The following is a 23,094-nucleotide window of genomic DNA, read 5'->3' on the forward strand; positions in this document are numbered from 1 at the left end:
TTCCCTACCGCCCATAGATGACTTAGTCGCCTCCGTCCTCGAAGATAAACTCGCTGGTGCTGCCGACGTCGCCATACTTCCCGCTTGCTAACAACACTAGGCAACCGGGCGGGTACTGAACGCTGATTGGGTAGTTAAAATACCCTCACAAAATATTTTCCAAAGGTTTTATATAAAATCAGGAGACTTTCGAAACCTCGTGGCATCATGAATTGTGATTTTTGAACATTTTCAGCGCTACATAACTGCCTGAAAAAGCATCCCATAATGCCTCGGAAACGGGCATTTTCCCACAATACCCCGCGCGAGTAATAGAATCCGGTTTCCCATGATCCTCTCTTCCTTTCCGCTGCTGGAGCTGCTGCTGCTGAAGCAGTTGCCGTCATTATGAAGTAAGAACCGGGTTCTGCCTCGGGGACCTAATCCGATTTCATCCTCCGGTTAGGACGCTGGCAGGCAGCTGAGACGCGGGTTTTTCGGCTTGCTAACCTTTTTTCCTTTCTTTTTTGCTGGCCTTTTCTCGCGATGCAGGGTCGAGTTGTGCAGCTTCAGCGGGTACAAGATCTACCCGGGCCATGGCCGCCGCTACGCGCGCACAGATGGCAAGGTAAGGAGAATAGAAATGTGGGCAGTAGTTGTGGCCTTTGCTGAGTCTTCGGTGTGGTTTGAGAACCATCTCTGTCCCTGGCTAATTCTAGTGTACTGTGATAGTAGGAGTTTCGGGACGAATTTGTAGCTGTTTAAAGAATTACCTTGTTTCTTATTCTTACCCTTCCTACTAAGGAGCTCAGAGTGGGATATTTTGCTCTTTCTTCATAATAATTTTGTGACCTAGGTGAAGCTGAAAGAGACAGGTTGCTGAAAAGTCATTTATGAGTATTTAGCTTAGTGGATAGTTGAGTCATAAGAACATAAGAGACGCCAATGTTGGATCAGGCCAAAGGCCCATCCAGTCCAACACTCTGTCACACAGTGGCCAAAAATACCAGGTGCCATCAGGAGGTCCACCAGTGGGGCCAGGACATTAGAAGCCCTCCCACTGTTGACCCCCCCCAAGCACCAAGAAGACAGAGCATCACTTGCCCCAGAGTCCCTATCTATACCTTGTGGCTAATAACCACTGATGGACCTCTGCTCCATATGCTTATCTAATTCCCTTTTGAATTAGAGTCAAGGTCTCTCCGGTCCTGGTTTCAAATCTGCAGCACTACGACTCCAAGATCTCTCTCTCGGTCAGTCTCTGCCAATTCAGACACCATCAATGTGTATTTATAGTTAGGATTTTTGACTCCAGTGTGCATCACTTTGCACTTGGCCACATTGAACCCCATTTGCCACATTGACGCCCACTCGGCCATCCTCGACAGATCCCTTTGGAGTGCCTCACAATCCTCCCATTGGTTCTGGTCCAACCTTCTGGAGCAACAGAAAACAACTCCACACCGTCCTCTGTATGACAGCCCTTCAAGTACTTGAAGATGGTTATCATATCACCTCTCAGTCATCTCCTCTCCAGGCTAAACATACCCAGCTCCTTCAACCTTTCTTCATAGGACTTGGTCTCCAGACCTCTCACCATCTTTGTTGCCCTCCTCTGGACATTTCCAGCTTGTCTATACCTTCTTAAATTGTGGTGCCCAAAACTGAGCACAGTACCCTAGGTGAGATCTAACCAGAGCAGAGCAAAGTGACACCATCACCTCATGTGATCTGGGCACTGTACTTCTGTTGATACAGCCCAAAATCACATTTGCCTTTTTAGCTACCACATCACACTGCTCACTCATGTTCAGTGTACGGTCTACTAAGCCCCCTAGGTCCTTTTTGCATATACCACTGCCAAGACAAGTCTCCCCCATACTATAATTATGCATTTGATTTTTTCTACCTAAGTGCAGAACTGTACATTTATCCCCATTGGAATTAATTTTATTTGTTTTAGCCCAGTTTTTCAGCCTGTCAGTATCACCCTGTATCCTGACTCTGTCTTCTACTGTATTTGCTATCCCTCCCAATTTAGTCTCATACAAATGCTTATTGTTTATAACATAGACACATATATTCTTTTAGTAATAATTGTTGTTCTCTTGTTATAGTGGGAACATTCTCATCTCATGATTTTATATACTCTGCTGTCCCAGGTAGTAGATTGGGACCTATGCATATTTCCTGATCTGAGGTGTTTTACATCACCAGCACTATCATTTTAAGTAGGAAATATTAAGAAATGGATTCACTGTTGTATGTTTGGGCTGAAGGTAGGCCCATGATCTGAAAAAGTTAAAGGCTTACTGCTGTAGGTTTCCCTTGCTCGAAAGCGAGTCGAATCCGACTCTTAAGGTGTGGTGCTCATCTTCCGTGGTCATGTCACCAGCATGACTAGCTGCCGAGGTGCACGGAACGTTGTTACCTTCCCACCGAAGCGGTACCTATTTATCTACTTGCAATTTCTTGCTTTCGAACAGCTAGGTTGGCAGGAGCTGGGACCAGAGACGGGAGCTCACTCCATCACGCAGCACTCGGGTCTCAAACTGCTGAACTACCAACCTTCCAGTCTGCAGTTCAGCGTCTTAACCACTTTAGAGGGCTTTAATTTTGTATCAGTGCAGTGTGCTATATTTGTGGCATGTAAACTGAATCCTAAATAACTGATCTAATAATGTTTGTATTACAGGTTTTTCAATTTCTTAATGCAAAATGTGAGTCAGCATTCCTCTCCAAGAGAAACCCCCGTCAAATCAACTGGACTGTTCTGTACCGGCGCAAGCACAAGAAAGGGCAGTCCGTAAGTATATTGCAACTTGTGTGATTATTTTCTAAGATGGAAAAAATGGTATGCAAGATGCTCACACTGTTTCATATTTAGTTTACTTCTTATGATTTATTGCATAGTGGGAAATACTTCATTACTGAATTTGGAAACTTGGTGTAGCAGCAATATGCTTGAGTTGGGCCAAACAGTGTTCGTTTGTGTGTGTAGTCCTTTCATAATCCCCTTTGTATGCAGATAAATCTTCTGCAATCACTGGGTGGTGTTCAATACCAGATACTTGTTAGTAGTGGCTTTCATGAAAATAAAAAAGCATCAAAACCTGTCACAGTAAACAAAAGGAGAATGTTTTTTGTGTATAACCAAAAGGAGAGGACCACTTGGGATTGGAAACCCATGAAATGAAGTACTGTTCTATAAACAAATGTAGCTAATTAGCTACCAGTTGGAGCCAGTTCAAGGAAAAGACATTGAACAAATGCTTTAAAGCCAAAAGCTCCAACAACTACTGGATTGAATATTATGATTTGGGAGAATATGGGTGTTCCTGTTTATGCATTTCTGAGATTCAAGCTGGGTTCAGTCCTCATATAACCATTTTCTGTCCTCTGGCATATCTTTAAATTTTGGACTTGGATCCAACAGGATTTGCCCATGGACAAAAGGATTTGTGGCCACTGAGAATGGCTTTCTTGCTTTTTAGATCCAAACCTATACTTTGTTTCCATTTGCACTATACGTTTGTACATTGTGGAGGCTGCCCTCTGTTGCAGAGAGCATTCCTCTGGTACTAAGCACTTCTTGAATTATTCAAAGATTGCATGAGCAGATGTGCCTGGCACATGATCCAGCAGTGGAGGACCCCCACTGTGACAGAAAAGTGCAAGTAGAAATAAGGTATAGGATCCCTTGGAATGAATGGTTGGTTGTCATTTATAGAAAGTTCTGTTTTCTTAGACAGCATTTGAAGGCGTGGGTAAGGTTGGTGTTTGATAAGCCTGACACCCCTTAATGTCATTTGGTTGGATCCTCAGCAGTTATTTTTGTATGAGTCGTTGATATCAGCTCATTCAAAACAAAATTATACATTTGTAACGGTAAAGCAGCAAGGATATGGCTCTGATACAGTTTATGCTGGGCAGGAGGGCAGGGCACTGATAGCTGTTCCTCATTCAGGATATCTATTTTACCGTAGAGATCTTTCATCTTTTTAAAAAGCCCTTGTATGTAGCACTCCATAAACACTCTGTATTTTGAGTCAAAGGCTGTTCAAAAGTGATACACTTAGTAACGTCCTCTGCTCTTATAGTATGGATAGATTTGTAGCAATTTTCTTTTTCCATGATTTAGGAAGAGGTGCAGAAGAAACGTACACGACGTGCTGTCAAGGGCCATAGAGCGATCACAGGTGCCTCTTTGGCTGAAATAATGGCTAAGAGAAATCAGAAACCTGAAGTGCGAAAGGCCCAAAGGGAGCAAGCCATTAGGTGAGTCATAACATTACTTTAGTATCATCAAGGTTAATTTATACCATTTATTTCCAATAATTCTCTGGTTTTCTGGTTGTGCTGTGCTGATTGACTGTTCATAAGCATGATGCTGTTGGTTGAATCTATATTTGTAATACTGAGTCTGAAAATATGGGCATGTGAACATTTTAGCATGCCATAGCCAAGCAAAACTTGTGATTACCAGGGTCTGTTGTGGCTCCCACCATGTGGAATGGCCTGTCTGAGGAAGTCAGGAAAACTCCCACTCTCCTTTCTGCAAACTATGCATAACTGAACTATTCAAGAGGGGTTTTCTGTGCAGGTAATAGGGTTGCACCATACAAAATGGTTCACAAACTTAGATGATTGGGATTTGTGGTCTGTACTGCTGTGTTTGGTGTATTGTAAGTAGGATCCTATTATGTAATTTCTGTACAACTTAATGTGTCATGTGAATACTTATGCTATGCTTCAGTTCTTTCTGGATGGTTCCAGACTTCTAATATCCTAAACCACTTGTTATTGAATGCCCCATTTTGTTGATTGTACTGATTCACTACGTGAAATCCTCCTTGAGTCCCTGTGAGAAAGCCAGACTGTAAATAACATAAATTAAAAAATCATACCCATCCCGTAATAGGAAAGCAGGGAAAGGTCTTCTCTCTGACATCAGACTGAGCTTTGGATGTACATGGAACATGGCTGAAACAAAGCACAACTCCAAGGACAGTTTCCTTAAGTTTAGGAGGAAGGCTGGAGCTCACTAACTGCTTTCAAGATGTTTGGAGCAGCATCAACCACCTCTAGTTATCATCCCAAATTTGGACTTGGAGAAAGGGATGAGAGTTCATTCCTCATAGTCACTCTGTGCTTCAAAGGCACACTGAGCACTTTGCTCAGTGAACTGCAGCTTATGCCTACCAGTGAGGAGAGGGATGCTCATCACAGTAAGATCCATGGTTAAATACAAACTATTGGCTTGGATTCATCAGTAATGTCCGTGGAATGTGACTTCCTCACCTCCCCCCTTCCACTGCAACCCAAAATGCTCCTAGGGGATAGGGGCCACTCAGGAACCACATGGGGAAGGTGTTTGAGGTTTGCTGTAGGAGGAGGAATCAGCAGAAATTGCTCCCTTCTTCCATGCATGGAACTCCTCTCTGGCATACAATCCTGTAATTTGAAAAACAGCATTGTTCTTGATGTGCTTATAAATTGCTAAGAAGGTATCAAATGTGGAGTAGTGCTACATTAGATAAAGCTTTGTGTTAATTTTTGATAATGTACATAAGAACATAAGAGACGCCAATGTTGGATCAGGCCAAAGGCCCATCCAGTCCAACACTGTGTCACACAGTGGCCAGAAATACCAGTGCCATCAGGAGGTCTACCAGTGGGGCCAGGTACATATAGGCCCCCGTCACACGGGGCCGGATATCGCGGGGGGAAGGCATGGCTAATTGCCCCCGTGCAGTTTGATCCACGATTACACGATCCGACGTGCAAGCGGCACACTATGGGTCCTTCCCTCGGTGCCGGCAGGTAAACGAGGGTGGCGATCACACGACGATCCTACAGCGCAGCAAAGAAGCGGCGCGATCACACAAGCAATGGCTAGGCGCCACTGCCATGACAAACGGGGTCATTTATTTTTTTTAAGCCGAAACGGCACTTTCGCTTTCCTCTTCGTGCGCATGCACCGTTGGGTGCTTGTGCGCATCTTGTGGAGATTTTGGGGGGGGGGGAACCTGTTCGCGAAGGGACATGGGCGGGCGCCGGATGCCAGCACCAGAAACGCGATCAGACGCCAGCCCTTGCCCCGCTGTTTCCGGAAACTAGTACCTCGGAGGTACTAGTTTTTAACTCCGCATCTTTGGCGGGAAGCCTTGGGTTCGCCACAGGAGCTCTATGCTTCCCAGATGTTGCGGTGTGATCACTCCCGGAAAATCCGCGTATCTTCCATCTCTGTAGCATGGCTAATGCTCCGTGTGACCACAGCCATAGTACACCTAAGTAGAAATGCCCATTTCTGTTGCCCATTTCTTTGTCCATTCTGGAATGTTGGCAGGCTTGTTAACTGTTATCTTGTAAACAATTTTCAGAGCTGCCAAGGAAGCAAAAAAGGCTAAGCAGGCGACCAAGAAGACAGTACCTTCCACAACAAAGGTGAGGCCCAACTAGGAAAGATGAGCTTGCATGCCTGTGTATTTTCTTCAGTGACATTTCTCAGTAAAAATGATGACAAAAACTGGTTGTAACCCTTCAATTGTCTACTTAATGAGTAATTAGTAATAGTTTGAATAGTAAAAATTTTGTTGTGAAAGTGATCGGTCAAAGCTCAACTTATAATAATTACATTATGCTGGTTCTTACTGAACTTAGTGGAGCATTGTTCTGGAAAGGCACTCATAGGATTGACCAGTCTTAATTCTGGAATCTCATGTTTTTGGTGTGCTTTCAAATTGAGTACAGTATAACAGGTACAGTTTTCAGTTTTAGACAGTATTGATTTCTCCCCCAGTCAACAGCTGAGGGAGCACAACCATACAGTACAAGTTCAAGTTTAGTTTATTGTCTTAGCCATTGGCCATAACACAAAATAAATCAAAACACAACCAACAGTATACATCAGTAACTTACAGTAAGTCCTAGACCCAGTCTTATCTTTTTCACCACCAGTGCAAACAAAGCCATTCTGCTAGTAACATGTGCATAATTAGCAAGAAAACAGTCAAATCCTGCTCTGAAATTCCATTATACAGAGGTACAATAGGATAAATAAACCTTTGCCTAAGTGATTTGTGCCATGAACATCTCAGAATGTAATGCTCGACATCATCCACTTCACCCATACTACAGAGGCATATTGTGGAGGCGGCAGGGACACCCCAAAAGCAGCCAATACAAACCATTGAGGGTATGACATGGAACCTTAGAGCAGTAAAAGCCCTTCTCAGCTCCAGAGTAGTTAGTTTCTCAAGATATACAGTCCTGCAATGATCTCTTTTAACGATCTTATACAAGGGGGCTGTACGGCAATTTACCACAACATGTCGGTTCAAAAGCCCATCCTTATTAAATACCCATTCCTTCAATTTAGACCTAACCCATACAGTATCACAGTATCTTTAAATCATCTAGGAAATAAATTGAAAGTTAGAAGGTTGCTTTCTTGTTTTCCAGGCTTGCCAGTCAGTTCCATGGATACAGTTCAGTATTATGTGTTACACCAGTTAGGAGGGGGGTTACATTACTTCTCTAGTTGAACACCTTGATAGGGAGAAAGTAGGTGAGAGCTGGTCCATTCAGCTTAATGGTTCCCCAGGGAAGTCCATGCCATGTGGTCATACGATAATCATATATCCTGATTATTTTCTATTGACAGGCACCTTCAAAGGCTGCACCAAAGCAGAAGATTGTGAAGCCAGTCAAAGTTTCTGCTCCTCGTGTTGGTGGAAAACGCTAACTTGTCATGGTGTTTTGGCTATGTCAAATAAATGTTTGACTTATATCTTGTATGTGTGACTTGATTTTGTGTAACTTTTTAGTTTGGAGTTGTGTATTAGTGAATTATAGGCAGAATGTGTAATAACAAAGTCTTTAAACATATGTCTAATGGGAAATGTGCAATTGCAAAGCTGTCCAATGATATGATACCAAGGAAAACCTCCATTATAGAGGCACCCTTGAAGCTCAATAGTAACTATAATAATATTTTTGCCTAGCTTGAATGCTTCATGTGAATGTAGCCTCAACTATGGCTTGATTTGGGGGGGGTGTCTGTGTATATGCTTGTTTGGGAATTGGTAAGAATAAATTATAACTTATAAATTATAAGTAAGGAGAGCAAATCAGTCAATCCTAAAAGAAATCAACCCTGACTGTTCCCTGGAAGGCCAGATACTGAAGCTGAAGCTCAAATACTTTGACCACAAAATGAGAAGGGAGCACTCACTGGAGAAGAAACTGATGCTGGGAAAGATTGAAGGTAAAAGAAAAAGGGGAAAACAAAGGATGAGATGGTTAGACAGTGTTGTTGATGCAGTGAACGTAAAATTAAGCAAACTCCAGAGCACGACAGAAGACAGGAGGGCCTGGCGTGATGTGGTCCATGGGTCCATAGGGATGGACTCGACTGTGCGACTGAACAACAGTAAAGAATAAGTTATATAGGAAAGTTACTACTTTACACAGAGTGGTTTAAAATGCAGAATTTGCTGCCAGAGGATGTAGTGATGGCCACAGGAACAGCTTTAAAAGGGGATTAGATAGGGGAACCTCCACATTCAGAGGCACTAAGCCTCTGCAGCCCAGAACCAGGAGGCAACATCAGGGGAAGGTCTCAGCCTCTATGCCTTGTTGGCCCTCCAGAGGAACTGCTTGGCCACTATGTGAGACATGATGCTGAACTAGATGGACCACTGGTCTGATCCAGCAGAGCTCCTATGTTCTTACATTATTTTTGACACCTGCCTGTAAATTAGTTGAGAATGATACTGTCATGCTTTAGATGAAATCCTTTGGCATGGTTCATGCTGATGAAAATGGGAAGAAGGGAGGGTCCCCCTTGACCACCCAAAAACGTTATGCTGGGGATCGTGAGACCTGCACGGACAAAAAGTCCTGATAAACAGGCTGTAGTTGGGTGAGACTGAGTGGAAAAGCTGGTTGGATCTGCCCCTGTATCTCTTGCTTGTTATAGCCTTTAGATTGTGAACACACTCTTCCTAGATGAAAAAATATCACCTAATACAATGCAGCATTATGTTTACACAGCTTCAAGGCAGTTAGGGTTTCAGGTCAACCTGGTATTGCACCAGATTATGTACCATTTTCCATAGGAGGGAGTGCTCATGCACTCTTGAGGCCTGCACTCATTAAGTTGCTTGATTAGAAAATACAGTTTTAAAACTAGCCTTTAATTTGGGAGTAGGCATCTTATTTTAGGAATTAGTTTAATTGTAGATAAAAGCAGTGTATTAAACTATTTGAAATGCCTGATTCTGAGTCCCAAAGTGAATCTCAGTATTAACTATTCATGCTAAGTACACATTTTTGACAGAAAGCATTTTGTAGTTGAATACTATTGTGACCACACTAATAAACACAGCAGGGAACTATATAAAGCTAAACAAAATGTCTTTTGTTTTAAAAAAAGAGGACATTAAATACAGTCAAGAAATTAAAAAAAACATTTTTATTACCTGGGTCTTTTGTAAGGTTATCCAGTCACAAAGGCTTATAAGAATAAACTTTGTTGAATTTATAGGTTTCACTGGACTCAATCTTTGTTCTATCATTCTACTATTAGAACAAATAGTTAATTTCTCAAGTTTGGAGAAGGAATGCAATTTAGCTCTACTCTAGTGTCATATAACTTCCTATGAATTCACTGAACAAACCTATACTTCTAATGTTATACTAATAAAACTAAATTCTAGATAAAATGTAACCAAATGAAGCCTAGATTTCTAGGTTCAGTAATGAGATGGGATGTTCACATTGTGTTTCAGCTGTAAATTTACAGATGGTTGGCTCTAGAACGTCTTGTCAATTTATTATCATGTAGATAGCAATAAACCTTGTGCTTGTGGGGAGACTACAGCTTGTCCTCTGCTAATTAAGTCACTCATGACATAATTTGGAAATTAGTGATAGTAAAAGCAGTGGGAGTTGTGCACTGCAATCTTACAGTGTTACTCCAGTCTAAGCCCATTGATTTCAGCAGCCTTTGGGTAACTGTACTGGATCGTGGTGTTAAGTACATCCACCAGTAAGTGGGTTTCCACTATTTGGTAAATACACAGCCTGCCAACTGATTGCCAGGAGGAGTTGGAGACTGAGATAGTGTGAAAAAGAATGGGGAACACTCAATGATGACTCAAATGAGAACTAGGGGAGGCCACCCCGAAGCAACATGGAATGGGGGCCGGTGGAAGCATCCGATCTAAAGGTTGGTTTGTTCAGGATAAAAAGACAACCCTTTAACTTGGACAGACATCCGACGTATGGTGCTGAGTTACCAGACTCTGCAACTACGTCGCTGTGTCAGGTTGTCTGCGTTACCACATATGCAGACACGTACTACTAAAAGCGCAGGTTTTCGGTTATATTACCTCGCTAGTTGAAGCCTTAAGAGACTCCACTTGAAGCAAAAAATCGGTAGTCCGCAAACTAGGCAACTTTACAATATATTAACTTGGTTTTCCCATATTACTGGGGAGAGCGCCACGGGAGGTTTTGCCCAATGCGGAGATGGTGGTGGCGACTAGCCAAGGCGGGTCTACAGTGGCATCCACGAAAACGGCCTCTCACTCGGCAGCGTCTGCCCGGTTCCAACATGGCGCTCGCTCCCTTAAACCACTTCCCCTCTCATCTCCGCAAAGAGCTGGTCCACATTTTCCTGGACCTCACTTCCGCTTGTGCAGCAGCCATTTTGTCTTTCCGTTGATCCTCCCCCTCCCCCACCCTATTCCTTCCCTTAGGTCCGCGATCTCTCCGATACCTGTGACAGCAGCAGCGTCCCCCGCTCCCTAGCCCACCTTGTCCTCCGCCAAGCTTCCCCCCCTTCCCCGGCACCTACCGTGGGGGACCGCAAATGCTCCCCACCCGCTCTCTCCGCCTCCTTCCCCACTAGCAGCAGCAGCAGCAGCAGCCCCGCTTGCCTTGAGCGGCCGAGCCGTCCCCTCCCCTCCTCGGCGCGCCATGTCGAGCGAGGAGAGCTACCTGGCCATCCTGCGCTACCTGACCAACGAGCGCGAGCCCTACGCGCCGGGCACCGAAGGCAACGCCAAGCGCAAGATCCGCAAGGCCGCCGCCTGCTACGTCGTCCGCGGCGGCACCCTCTACTACCAGCGCCGGCAGCGGCACCAGCGGCGCTTCGCCGAGCTCGAGGTGGTCCTGCAGGCCGAGCGCCGCGCCCGCCTCATCCGGGCTGCGCACCTGGACGCCGACGGCACCCACCGGACTCGCCTGCAGACATGGCAGCGCCTCTCCCGGCGCTACTGGTGGCGAGGTGAGGGGAGGTGGCGGCGGCGGGAGGGCTGGTGGCGGGAAGGAGGGACACGGAGGCACCGAGCGTGGGAGCCGCCTCGCCTGGCCCGGGCGGAATGTGCTCTTCTTACAGGCTCCCGGAGCCCCGGAGGAAGGCTGGCCGCTCGCCTGGAATGAACTCCCTGGAAAAAGGTTCCGCTCACACAAAGGGTCCTCGAAGGAGAACGCTGTCCGCTCCGGCAGAATCTTGCTCCCTTTCCTTTAGTTTTCTCATCGGAAGTGATGGCCTTTAAGATAATATTGGGCATCCGTATTGCTCGTCGTCTGAGGTGTCCAAAGCTCTTTAGGTTATCTCAGTAAGCACTACAGTTATCTTGTCAGGGATCCAGTGTTATTCCTACACAGCCCAATCTAGGGTTGCCAGCCCTGGGTTGGGAAATACCTGGAGATTTGTGGGGTGGAACCTAAGGAGGGGCAGGGCTGGGGGTGGGACTTCAATGGGGTCTAATGCCATAGTCCACCTCCCCAAATGGCCATTTTCTCCAGGTGAACTGATATCTGTTGCCTGGAGATCAATTGTAATAGTGGGAGATCTCCAGCCACTACGTGGATGTTGGCAACCATAGCCCAATTACACCTGTATTTACTCAGCAGCTGCTTCTGATCTCCACTGACTGAGAATTCATATATCCGAAGAGGCTGAAAGCTGACTTGCCAAGTAAATGAAAGGATTCCTGTGACTTTTCCTATAACAAACTAACAGTTATTCCCATGGGAAGTAGGACTCCAAATATGGGAGAAAGATAATCCCAAGCATATTTGAAATTAAATGGTCTTGTAGACACATTTCTTGGACTAGAACCCACTCAATCAGATGCATTGTGTATCTGTCCTCAACTGGCTGTATTATGTTTACATCTGTGGGATGGGCTTTTGGATAGTCAAGCATTTTGGCTGCAGCTGATCTTTAAACTCTTGGGAGCACATTCTGTATCAATAAGGAGCTGCTTTCGTTTAAGTTTTTGGAGTGAAAATGAGAATGGTTGTTGTCTAGCTTGTTGCATAGCTGAATCTGTTTTGAAAATAATGGTACAGAACATTGTAGTAGGACAACTTGATTAGATAGTAGTCCTTTGGAGAGATTAAGGTTACAGAGATTCTCCAAGAGCATCCATACTGTGGCCTGAAGGCCACCACTAGCCCATGAACACTTTGCATCCAGCAGTCATACTACCCTGCTAGTGTACAGGTTAGCTTTGGCCCCGGTCACACGGCAAAGTTGCCGCGGGAGAGGCACGGATGGTGGACGGTTTATCCGGGCGCGATCACACCTCAACATCTGGGAAGTGGAGCGCACCCATGGCTTACTGCCTAAAATGCGCGTTAAAAAAGTAGTACCTCGAAAGTACTAGTAAACGTTTGCCACGGGCTGCCTCCAGACTCCCGTGATCGTGCCGATGCGCGGCATCCCCCTCCGGTCCCTCGTTTACCCGCCAGCGCCGAGGGAAGGACCCATGGTGTGCTGCCGGCGCGTCTGATCATGTAATCGCGGATCAAACTGCGCCGGGGCAATTAGCCACGCCTCCCCCCTGCGATATCTGGCAGTGTGACCGGGTCCTTTGTACCTCTAATGATGTGCCTGAAAGCAAAAACAGGCATATCTAAAGTGACACAGATCCCTCAGTGTCATGGATCATGCATGCACCATGCATCCCTTAGATCTATAAAGTGGAGAGACTGTTCCCATTTAGAGATCCTAGAGCATCTGGGGCATGTGTGGCAAAGAATGAAAGTAGACCATGCCCTTGCTCAGTCTACCAAATTGTTATGGGTAGTAATGGTGTAAGGCATTTCTGTATTACCTGTACAGGATCTTCTCTAAGACTTGATCTTTATAAGTCTACAATAAAGGTTGAGGGGAAATTTGACCAGCTCTTAGTCAATAAGTTGAAAATGACACTGGCAAAGTCTTATTTTTTCGTAGGGGGTAACTTACTGCTTTCTAGACACAAGTACAGCTGAATATTTTGTAGAGGTTGTAAAAGCAAACATCAGCTACAAAGGTGCTCAAGCCTTGCAGCCCGAGGGTTGTCTTGTTTTAGATAGTAAAATGAACAACCTCTAGCAAGCAGATAATTTTCTGCTCAAGAGTGTTTCTTGGAGGGAAAACAGGATTTTGAAGTGGGTCTAATCAAAGTATTTCCTATGAGCTTCCCGTGCTGTTGATTCAACAAGAGACTGGCAGAACCCCAAAAAGGGAAATTCTGTGTTATGCAAAAATTCTGCAACATTTTCTCATGTGGACTGTGTTTATGCTTGGTGCACAATTGTCATGATCTGGCATATGTACTAATGGGGGGGGGGATAAGTACTGTTTCTGTGTATCTTTCAGGATTGGGTGCCCTTAAACAATACATGGAATCCTGATGCTGGCTAAGCTATGTAGGAAGATCTGTAGGAAAGTGCTGGCATTAGTTTGTTGGTTCCATCAGTTTCTAATAGAAAGCTGGGTTTCACAAATAGTAGCTGTACTATTATTTTCTGCTAATCAGCTCCAAAATCTAATCCCACAGCAGTATTACCTGGTATTGTCTTGTTATGGTTAAACTTATGAGACATTATACTAACTTTGTTAAGAAAAAGGAAAACTATTCTTGTAATTGCAAGACTCATGCCGTTCAAGCTTATTTAAATTAATTAGTACATGAAATGGCTTTTATTTTCGAGCTGTGGTTACTTTTGTAACTTTTTGACTAATTTGCCCTTTCAATTAAAAAATAATTAGCAAATACCTAATTTTTACAAGAAAAGTTCAAATACTATAGAAAGTGTACATTTTGGGGTGAAGAGATTTGGACCAATCCATAACTTATTTACAATTTGGGCTTTGTACCATAAAATCTATGGAGTATTTGAGCTTTATAAACAGTGTTGTTAGGATCCAGAGAGCCTTTCTGCAGGTGAAAATAAATGGAGGGGTCTCCTTCAACCACCCAAAATGGCTATGCTGAGGATTATGGGACTTGCAAGGACAGAAGTTGTGTGGGAGTGGAGCTATAGCAAGAAACAAAGTTCAGTGAGCTTTAGCAAAAAGGCTGGCTGGATCCAACCTTATGTATTTGCTTTTAAAACCCTGTGTTATGCTTAGTTTTAGAGTTTGTATTTTTTAAAACAAAACTCAAAGGAACTGACAAGTTTTACTAGAACAAGGAATTCTGTGCACTTTAAAGCCTTTTACCACATTTTTGGTGGCAAGAATTTCTAGATTCAGCTTTTTCAGATAGAGTTTTTTCAAATAACAGGAGGGGTTTGTCTTCCTGCAGAGCGCATACTTAATATGCAAAAGGCCTCCCAGTTAAAATATTGAAATTGCCAGATAAATGGGTCTCTGGTAGCTGGGCTGGGAACAGTCTGTGAATAGTATAATGAGGTCCAACATCCATTAGAGTAAACAGTGCTGTGCTAGTTGGTCTGATTCAGTATAAGGCAGCTTCATATGTTCAAGCCTGCAATCTTACGTAGTTAAATGGCAGAAAGTACAATTAAATTCAGTGGAATTTGCATATCATTATTTCAGCATCACTGAAAGTCCATGGCCTCTATGTTTGGAAAAGTTTTTAGTAGCTTTTAATAGTGTTGTATGCAGGGGTCATTTCGTAGAAAAAGAGGTGCAGGAGCTCATGAGCATACCTCATTAGCATAACTTATTTGCATATGCCACACTCCCTGACATCACCAGAAGTGTGTCAGAAGGCAACACCCACTGCAACTTTCCTGGCTGCTTCTTGCTCCTCGTGGCCCAGGGCTGCTGGGAGCAGGGGGCGGGGCATCTTGCATGTGCCTGCCCCCTGGGCTCTGTAGTGCCGGAGCTCCGCTCCTGTGCACTCCTGCAGGAAATGACCCCTGGATGTATGTGTGCTATTCCTGTCTTTATACACCCCGCACCCCCACTGACTGAAGGACAGGATACAGAAAGGATAGTCAGATATTAAGAGGAGCTGCTTTTGATGCACAGAAAAATCTGGGCTGAAATTAAAGTAAAAATTGACTATAAGGTCTTTAAGGCACTGTTGAATAAATTCCTTTGCCTTAGACACTTGCTGTAAAGGAAGTCTTGTTACTGGTAAGTTGTTAAACTTTTCTGTAGAATGCTAATCACGTTCATGAAAGACAGATTGGGTCACCTAATTTACTGTTGAGGATACCTGAAATACCATGAGCAAAGCCGTCCTTTATGGTGTAAATAAAATCAAAAATTCAAAAGACTTTTTATTCCTTTCCTTAGGTATTCTAAAGCAAGTCAAAGATTACATTAAAGAATGTAGCAAGTGCCAAGAAAAATTAGATCGTTCCAGATCCTTGTCAGATCCTTCTGAAATGCTGGAAGAACTTGGATTAGACACAGCTCTGCACGAAGACAGTAATGAAACAGATGATGAATTAAGTAACTCTGCATCACTTCCAGCTGCATCACCAAAGCCTGTGAAAAAGAAGCCAATAGCCAAACATGAGCTTGTATTTGTAAGTTGCATTCAATGTACCTTGGTACAGGAGGCTAGTTTACATTTTTATTTCTTATTCCTATGTAGAGAACTGAAGGGCATCGGTATTGGGGGGCAAACCTTTTCTTGCCCACAGACAGTCCCCCAATCTTAAACAACTCCTCACCCTCAATAATACAGCATCGAATTTGAACTTGGACACTGGTACCAGAGCTTGCAGTAAACTCAGATGCAAACTTTGCTGCCACATACACCTAGACAATAAAATCACTGGACCTAACAACATCAACTACACCATTTCAGGCTCATTCATCTTCTAACATTGTCTATACCATTAAATGTCAACAGTGCCCTTCAGTTCTCTACACAGGGCAAACAGGTCAAACCCTACACCAAAGGTTAAATGGACACAAATCTGACATCAAGAATCACAAGACTGCGAAACCTGTAGGAGAACACTTCAGCCTTCCAGGACATTCAGTGGGGGACCTCAAAGTAGCTGTTTTATTACACAGGAACCTCAGAAACAGACTAGAACGGGGAAATTGCTGAGTTACAAGTTATTACAACGCTCAGGACAATGGAACCCCCAGGGCTTAAAAAGGATATTGATTTCTTATCTCAGTACACATGCTAATGTCATTCGGTTCTTGCATCTGTTGTAAACGCCTTTATTATGCTGTATGCTCATTTGTTGCTGTTCACAGGTTTATCAATTGCCTTCATCCAGTCTTAGCTATATCTACTGCTCAGTTAGTTATGCATCTTGACTCTAATTGGCCCTTCCTGGCAACACCCTCCTCACCCTCTACCTATATGTAATGGTTGGTGACTTCTGTTTCGATGTATCTGAAGAAGTGTGCAGGCACACGAAAGCTTATGCCCAGAATAAAGCTCTGTTGGTCTTAAAGGCACCACTGGACTCAGACTTTGTTCTATTACTTCAGACTAACACAGCTACTCACTGGATCCTTTAAAGAAATACATCTCTCCCTTATAATAAAAGAGTAGTGGGTGCCAAAATTCTAAAATGCGCCCCGTTAGTGTATGGCCGGAAGAATTGCCACTCAGAAGACGCTGGCTGCGATGACTGGCTCCCTCAGTGAACCTGGGCTGCCATTGGCTGGGTGGCTGGGAGGGGAGGGAGCCAGTATCACAGCCAGCGTCTTCTGAGGGCAATTCTTCTGGCCATAAACTAACCCGCCACATTCAGGACAGTGGCGAACGGAGCCGGAGGCCCCCCCGCCCGCACTCCAGGCCGGCGGACGAGGCCTGCAGCCTCCGTCTGCCGGTTCCCCCCGCCCGCTCTCCAGGCCGGCGGACGAGGCCTGCAGCCTCCGTCCGCCAATACCTTTTGACGCCGGCGGACTAGGCCTCCAGGGCCCATCCGCCGGCTCCCCCTACCCTCCTGCACCCAGTCCAGGCCGGCGGACGAGCCCTCCAGGGCCCGTCCACCGGTTCCCCCCACCCCCCGCCCCCCAGTCCAGGCCGGGTCCGTTCCACTGGGTCCGCTCCCCCCCTCCTTTTTCTCTCTCTCCCCTCCCAACATTCTCTCTCTCACTCACTCTGTTTCCCCCCTCTCTTTGTTTCTCTGCCCTTCTTCCTTCTCAACTATCCTTCGTCCCATTCACTCTCTCTCACTCTCTGTCTTTCTACCCATCTTCCTTCCTTCCTTCCTTCCTTCCTTCCTTCCTTCCTTCCTTCCTCCCTTCCTTCCTAGCTTTCTTCCTTCCTTCCTTTCCAAATTACTAACATTAACCCCACTCTGTCTCCCCCCCTTTTCTCTCTTTCCCCCCTCTCTAACTCTGTCTCTCTCTCTCTACCTCCTGTTCTCCATTCCTCCCTTCCACTCGCCCTTCCTTCCTATCTAGGGCCCGTCGTCTACCGCCACGACGGGCTTTGCTTACTAGTTTAAAATAAGTCAAAATGAATTTGTTTTATGTCACAAAGAACATAAATATTATTTGCTGTATTTTTATCCTTCTCAAAGGGGCTAACAATTTTTTAAATCCAGTGGGTGGAATCCAGACTGCCAGTAAATTTTCCACTAACATAAGGGATGGGATAATTTCCACCAACTCTATATTCCTTCTGAAGACTTCCAGTTTGCCTCTCATTCTGCCTCAGAGGGTCCCCTGTCCCCCAGGAGCAGCATTTTAGGAAGATCTGTGGCTGCAGTCGGGAGGCAGGAATATTCTGTTCCACTGACAAATGTGTCTCGGGTAACCAGAAAATTTAGTCTAAATCCCATCCATTACCCTTACTGACTACAAAATATGATTCAGGGAGGGAAACATTTTTCTAGTTATTCACTAGAAACATTTTGAAAGGTTCGTTGAAAGTTAATATGCTGCTTCTTGCATTTTTTTAAATGCCAGGTTGATAGTAAAGGCCTTGTGAAACAGTCTTCTTCAAAGCATTCTCAGTCAGTCTTGAATCAGCTGAATCAACAACGGCTATCCAATCAATTCTGTGATGTTACTTTGCTCATTGAAGGAGAAGTATACAAAGCACACAAATCTGTTTTGGCAGCTAATAGTGAGTACTTCAGAGAACTCTTTATCGAAAAGGGAGCTGTTTCCAGTCATGAAGCTGTAGTGGATCTTTCAGGTAAATTTATCTGACAAGAACCATGTAGAAAATAAGTTCATTGAACTCTTGTGGTCAAAGATTGGTTGATCAAATATAATTGTAGATAAACTCCTTGCTGTGTTTTTGAAAGCTTGTGGAGTATTTCCCCCCCAATAGAACTGAGGTTGTTTGCTGTTTGGCTTGATCTTGGTTATTGTGCTATCCGGTTACATCGGCCAAGTTTAAAGTAGGCATGTCCTTTATCTGCACAGCTTCCCTTTACTGGCCCGTATCCTACTACTCCACAGCAAGGTTTGACTCCTCTCTCCAGCCTAAGGAGCATTGCTCCAACTTAACTTCCTCCAATGGAAGAGGCACTCGAGTTGGAGAGAGCCTCCATAGGCAGGAAGAAGCCCTCAGACTTTGCTGAGTAGAGGGTACAGGCTGTTATATGTTGCCCTTAACAAAATATAATTAAACTGCATTAATAGATATTACTGAATTTTTGCATGCTTGATCTGAATACACAGAAATGTCCTGGAATCACAGTAGAAGGAATATACTCTACCTAGCTTTGGAGTAGGCTTCAGTCAGACTGATGGAATAAGTGTTTCTCATTCATGCAAGTTGTTATGATGAGAGCCTTTTACCCAATCATGAATATGGCAGCTGGCATAGCTATAGTTCTTATGTAGTTTGCTTATTTTGAGCAAGCGGTAGCTGCACAACTCAGGCTGAAGAGACTCAAATCTAATTTTCAGATACTGTACAACCAAATCTAGGTAATTGTATTAACACTAACGTTAACATTTTACAAGGTAAAGAATACAAATATTGTTTGATATGGTCCTGCAGTATAGTTCTCTGCTTTCTGTATATTTAGACTTGCAGTTTAATAAATAACTTGGAGCATTATGTTTTGCTTTAGAACAAAGATGGGTTCCCACATAAGCCTCTTAATGAGGCTACAAACACATGAAACCCCCCCTATTTCTGCTTGTATAGGCTTCCAAAAGAACGGAGAGGTCTCAATTTCACTAGAAGCCAAAATAGGCAAGTATTGCTTGAGAAGGCTTCAAATGCAATCTGATTTCTGTGACGTGTACACAGATAAGGCTGTTGCTGCCACCACCACTACACGCAGTCTCTGGTTTCTAGCATCCTTCAGCTTCTAAGCCCTCTTCTTTATTTCTTGTTTGTTTGAAGCTATAATATACTCTGAGGACTTTGTGCATATAGTTTCAAATTGTTGCTGCAGTCAGTAATTTTCTAGTAAAAGCATTAATTCGTTTTAAATTAAACTGGGGAATCATCTCTGCACACTCTTCTGATGTCTTATTTCTTATTTGGTGCAGGGTTTTGCAAGGCCAGTTTCCTGCCTTTACTGGAATTTGCTTATACCTCAGAGTTGACTTTTGATTTCTGTAACATGGCAGAATTAGCAGTGCTGGCTCGACATCTCTTCATGACAGAAGTCCTAGAAATCTGTGAAAATGTGCACAAACAAATGGAAGATAAACAAATCACAGTGTACCAGAAAGGGGATGTTCAGGTAGTTGAGGTAGCACAGAATCTTTTAGCGCCAACTGAAAACGGGGCTAACGCTGCAGACGGGACTGAGCAGCCTTCACCCACAGAAGATGCAGTTGCAACCGTGAATGGAGCATATTCAAGCACTGAAGTGGAAGAGCTGACTGAGTCAGAGGCTGTCCTGCAAACTGCACCAGAACCCCCTGTGGACGATGCTCCAAAGCCTGAGGTGCATTCTACTGCTACAGAGACAGCTGAAAGCAATGTAAAAGCCCCAGCAGAGGAAGTCATCACAGATCAGAGTGTATCTGTGGAGCAGTCTGAGTCTTCAGCAGTGGAGCAAGAAGTCATCAGCACTCCAGCAGAAACTGAGGCTGATAAAAATGTAAGCGGTGAACAAAACACAAGCGGTGAATTAACTGCAGAGGCTGCTGCTGAAGATTCCCAGGAAGGATTTAAACGGAAACGCGGTAGGCCATGTAAAACACAGAGCACTCCATTGTCTCAGTCAGAGATCTCCGTTTCCATTCAAGATGACACTTACAAAAGCAAGCTTCGCCAACGGTCTGTTAGTGAAGGTGGCTATATCAAATTGCACAAGGGCGTTGAGAAAAAACTACAGAATAGAAAGCCAGCCACCAAATCAGCCATCCAACAGGTATAAGAGATACTTAAAAATTTGTAGTGTGTTGTCTTCAGTTTGGTCTCTCATGATGATGTCTTTTGGCATGCAAATTGCTCTTTGGTACTCTTTGTGTCACTGATTTTATCATTAGGTGCTCAGCTTACATTCATTTTCGCTAGCAGCTGACACTTTTTTAATTTTCTAACTAGGTTGCCATGAAGCTAGTACAAAGAGGCAAAAAGATGAAGCAGCCCAAGAGAGATACTGTGGAGCACAATGAGGCAGAAGCACAGCACAAATGCAGTGAATGTGGAATGATTTTTCAGAGACGTTATGCCCTTATAATGCACACATTGAAGCATGAAAGGACGAAAAATTATAAATGTCCAGTGAGTTGATCTTGAAATATACCCTGTGTAGATGCATGTTCTGTAACCCTGCTAGTCTGTGGGTTGAGGTCCTGCCAGTATTTCCCAGGTGGGTGGGGATGATCTCCTGTGATTTCTTTCGTCACTGGAGCCTTGTCCCATGTGGCAGTCTTTCCACATGGGTCCCACAATCTATGGCATAGCCTTTTTGGAGCTCAAAAAGATCATTGCTCCAGCAGAAAAGCTGGTAGGATCCAACCATATGCAAATAACTATTTTAAGTATTGTGTTTTTCTGGTTGTTTATAGCCCAGCGTTACCACTTGAAGTACTCTCTGGTTAGGTGCCTTGGTTGTCTTTTAAGAAGCCTTCTGATTCTGTGCTTATTCCAATAATGTAGCTGATCTATAATGTTTCAATCTTCTCACCGGTTAGCTTCTTAGAAGAAAATAACTATTCTACATTGAACGTTGAAACTTTCTTTCAGTCCTTTGTTTTAGTGATTTTATAGTTATGAGGTCACCTAGTCTTGGAGTATTACATGGAAAATGTACTGTTTTTTCAAGGGTGTGTACTGCAGGTGAATAGATTCACACTAGTCTGAGCAATCTTTTAGAATTCCAGATTTCATTAGTCTATCAGAGTCACACCTTTTATGTACATAGCATTTGCAGACTTGGAAGTAACTCCTACCTTTACAAAAATGTGGTATGCATGCTGGTTTTTGACTTTGTGCTGTGATCACAGGTACATTTTCTATGAGAAATCAATGCACATTTTTGTTGTTCCAGCTATGTAAAAAAGAGTTCCAGTATGGTGCCTCATTACGAGCTCACCTTGTTCGTCATACTCGGAAAAACGAAGTGACTGTTGCAACTGCCAGTATTGAAGAGAGTGGTGCAGCTGCAAAGGGCAGAACTAAACGGGAGTTTATATGTGATATATGTGGAAGAAGTTTGCCTAAACTCTATTCCTTGAGAATTCATATGCTGAAACATACAGGTGTAAAGCCACATGCATGTAAGGTAAAATAATAATAATAAAGCTATTTCTCAGTGTACTCACTTTCTTGATGCAAATTTTGCATATTCAAGCCATGTCTCTAAAAGTTCAATTATTAACTAAAAGAACAGAACTTCAAATATCGTTGCATACAAGTTAAGGGAAAAGTGTGGTCAGTTGTAATTAAAGTCATACTTCGGGTAGCTTTAGGAATAAAGGCAGAGGTGCTATGGAATCTTTCTTGAAATTAGTTAATGGGCAGTGATGCTGTTTGCCACATTCCTTTCCCTCCAGCTGTGCTTTCTGACCCTGGGGAAAGTCGATCTCTGGAACTGTGAGACCCATGTGAACAAATACCCTTGTAGATGAGGTGGGGCTGTAGTGAAGAGGGTGCAAAGTGCAAAATCTCATTTCTACCAGAAGTGCAGCTTTGCCAACGGAAGCAGGGGGACTGGGGACTTCTCCCCCTTTCCCTTCCTCACTGCAGCAGCTGACCTATTAGTCCATTCATATGCTATGATCCCAGGAATCAGTGTTCCTGGGATTGGTGGGGAGGGGAAGATGGCAGAAGTCTACATCTGCCAGCACCTTTAACTGACTGCTCCCTGGATCCATCCCAGTACCTCTGTTCGATGCTTCCTAAGAAAGATGAAAATTCATCATATCCTAGACACTCCACATTTTACTGACTTGGATTGAAACTCAAGATTTTTGAAATTACTATTCCTATGGTACCTTAACTGTTCTTTTGGTATGAGGGCTGGCAGTTTGTTCATACATTGTGTTGGAAGATCTGCTCCACCAATGGTGACAGTGTTCTCCAGTAGAGGAAACTCATCTGTCAGCAGGAGGTTCTTGTGTAGGAAGAAGGGTGCCACCATTAGTGGAATGGATCCGTAGGATCTAAGCCAGTGAGTTTGGCAGCAAAGTTGTCCAGTCTTTTGGTGTGACTATATATCTCATGATATTTGCAGGTTTACAGTTGGTTTGGGGTAATAGGTGATAGAGTTGCACGGCTCTTTGCAACTGAAGGTTTGAAATTAAAATTTGTGTGTTGTAGGAGGCTTCTAAAAGCATTGGTTGAAATCTCAGTTTGAATTATAATTAAACATTGACAATATTTGTATGCACCAAAAATGAACCTCTCAAGTATTTTTAAGCTTGAACTTACTTCCTTGGTAAGTTTCTCTTCATTGGAATTTTGTCATCTTCAGCAATATAAATTTTGTCTTTTCCTGAAACAA

The 23,094-nt window shown here is 43.8% G+C and overlaps 3 protein-coding genes across 3 annotated transcripts in view; 2 read left to right on the forward strand and 1 right to left on the reverse strand.

Moving 5' to 3' along the window:
* Positions 1-54, reverse strand: part of CEP97 (centrosomal protein 97kDa) — a 25,025-nt gene extending 24,971 nt beyond the window's left edge. The window contains exon 1 of the mRNA XM_015423154.1: positions 9-54. Within this exon, the coding sequence (XP_015278640.1) occupies positions 9-15 (7 nt within the window). The 5' untranslated portion in view covers positions 16-54. The remainder of the gene's footprint in view (positions 1-8) is intronic.
* A 255-nt stretch (positions 55-309) lies between these two features.
* On the forward strand, positions 310-7,771 carry RPL24 (ribosomal protein L24). Its single transcript, XM_015423153.1, has 6 exons — positions 310-392; positions 532-607; positions 2,675-2,785; positions 4,121-4,257; positions 6,363-6,426; positions 7,646-7,771. The coding sequence occupies exons 1-6, from the start codon at positions 388-390 to the stop codon at positions 7,724-7,726; spliced, it is 474 nt and encodes a 157-aa protein (XP_015278639.1). The 5' UTR covers positions 310-387; the 3' UTR covers positions 7,727-7,771.
* A 2,964-nt stretch (positions 7,772-10,735) lies between these two features.
* Positions 10,736-23,094, forward strand: part of ZBTB11 (zinc finger and BTB domain containing 11) — a 20,343-nt gene continuing 7,984 nt past the window's right edge. Inside the window, exons 1-6 of the mRNA XM_015423140.1 lie at positions 10,736-11,275; positions 15,539-15,774; positions 18,134-18,365; positions 19,682-20,514; positions 20,691-20,870; positions 21,640-21,873. Coding sequence (XP_015278626.1) covers positions 10,966-11,275; positions 15,539-15,774; positions 18,134-18,365; positions 19,682-20,514; positions 20,691-20,870; positions 21,640-21,873 — 2,025 coding nt within the window. The 5' untranslated portion in view covers positions 10,736-10,965. The remainder of the gene's footprint in view (positions 11,276-15,538; positions 15,775-18,133; positions 18,366-19,681; positions 20,515-20,690; positions 20,871-21,639; positions 21,874-23,094) is intronic.

Source organism: Gekko japonicus, unplaced genomic scaffold, assembly GCF_001447785.1.
Source record: "Gekko japonicus isolate JY-2015 unplaced genomic scaffold, Gekko_japonicus_V1.1 scaffold540, whole genome shotgun sequence".
NCBI lineage: Eukaryota > Metazoa > Chordata > Lepidosauria > Squamata > Gekkonidae > Gekko > Gekko japonicus.

Excerpts from the sequence above, each read along its gene's own strand:
- RPL24 (XM_015423153.1), top strand. Across the intron at positions 608-2,674 it reads ACGCGCGCACAGATGGCAAG|GTTTTTCAATTTCTTAATGC; the intron begins GTAAGGAGAATA and ends TTTGTATTACAG. Across the intron at positions 4,258-6,362 it reads CAAAGGGAGCAAGCCATTAG|AGCTGCCAAGGAAGCAAAAA; the intron begins GTGAGTCATAAC and ends AACAATTTTCAG.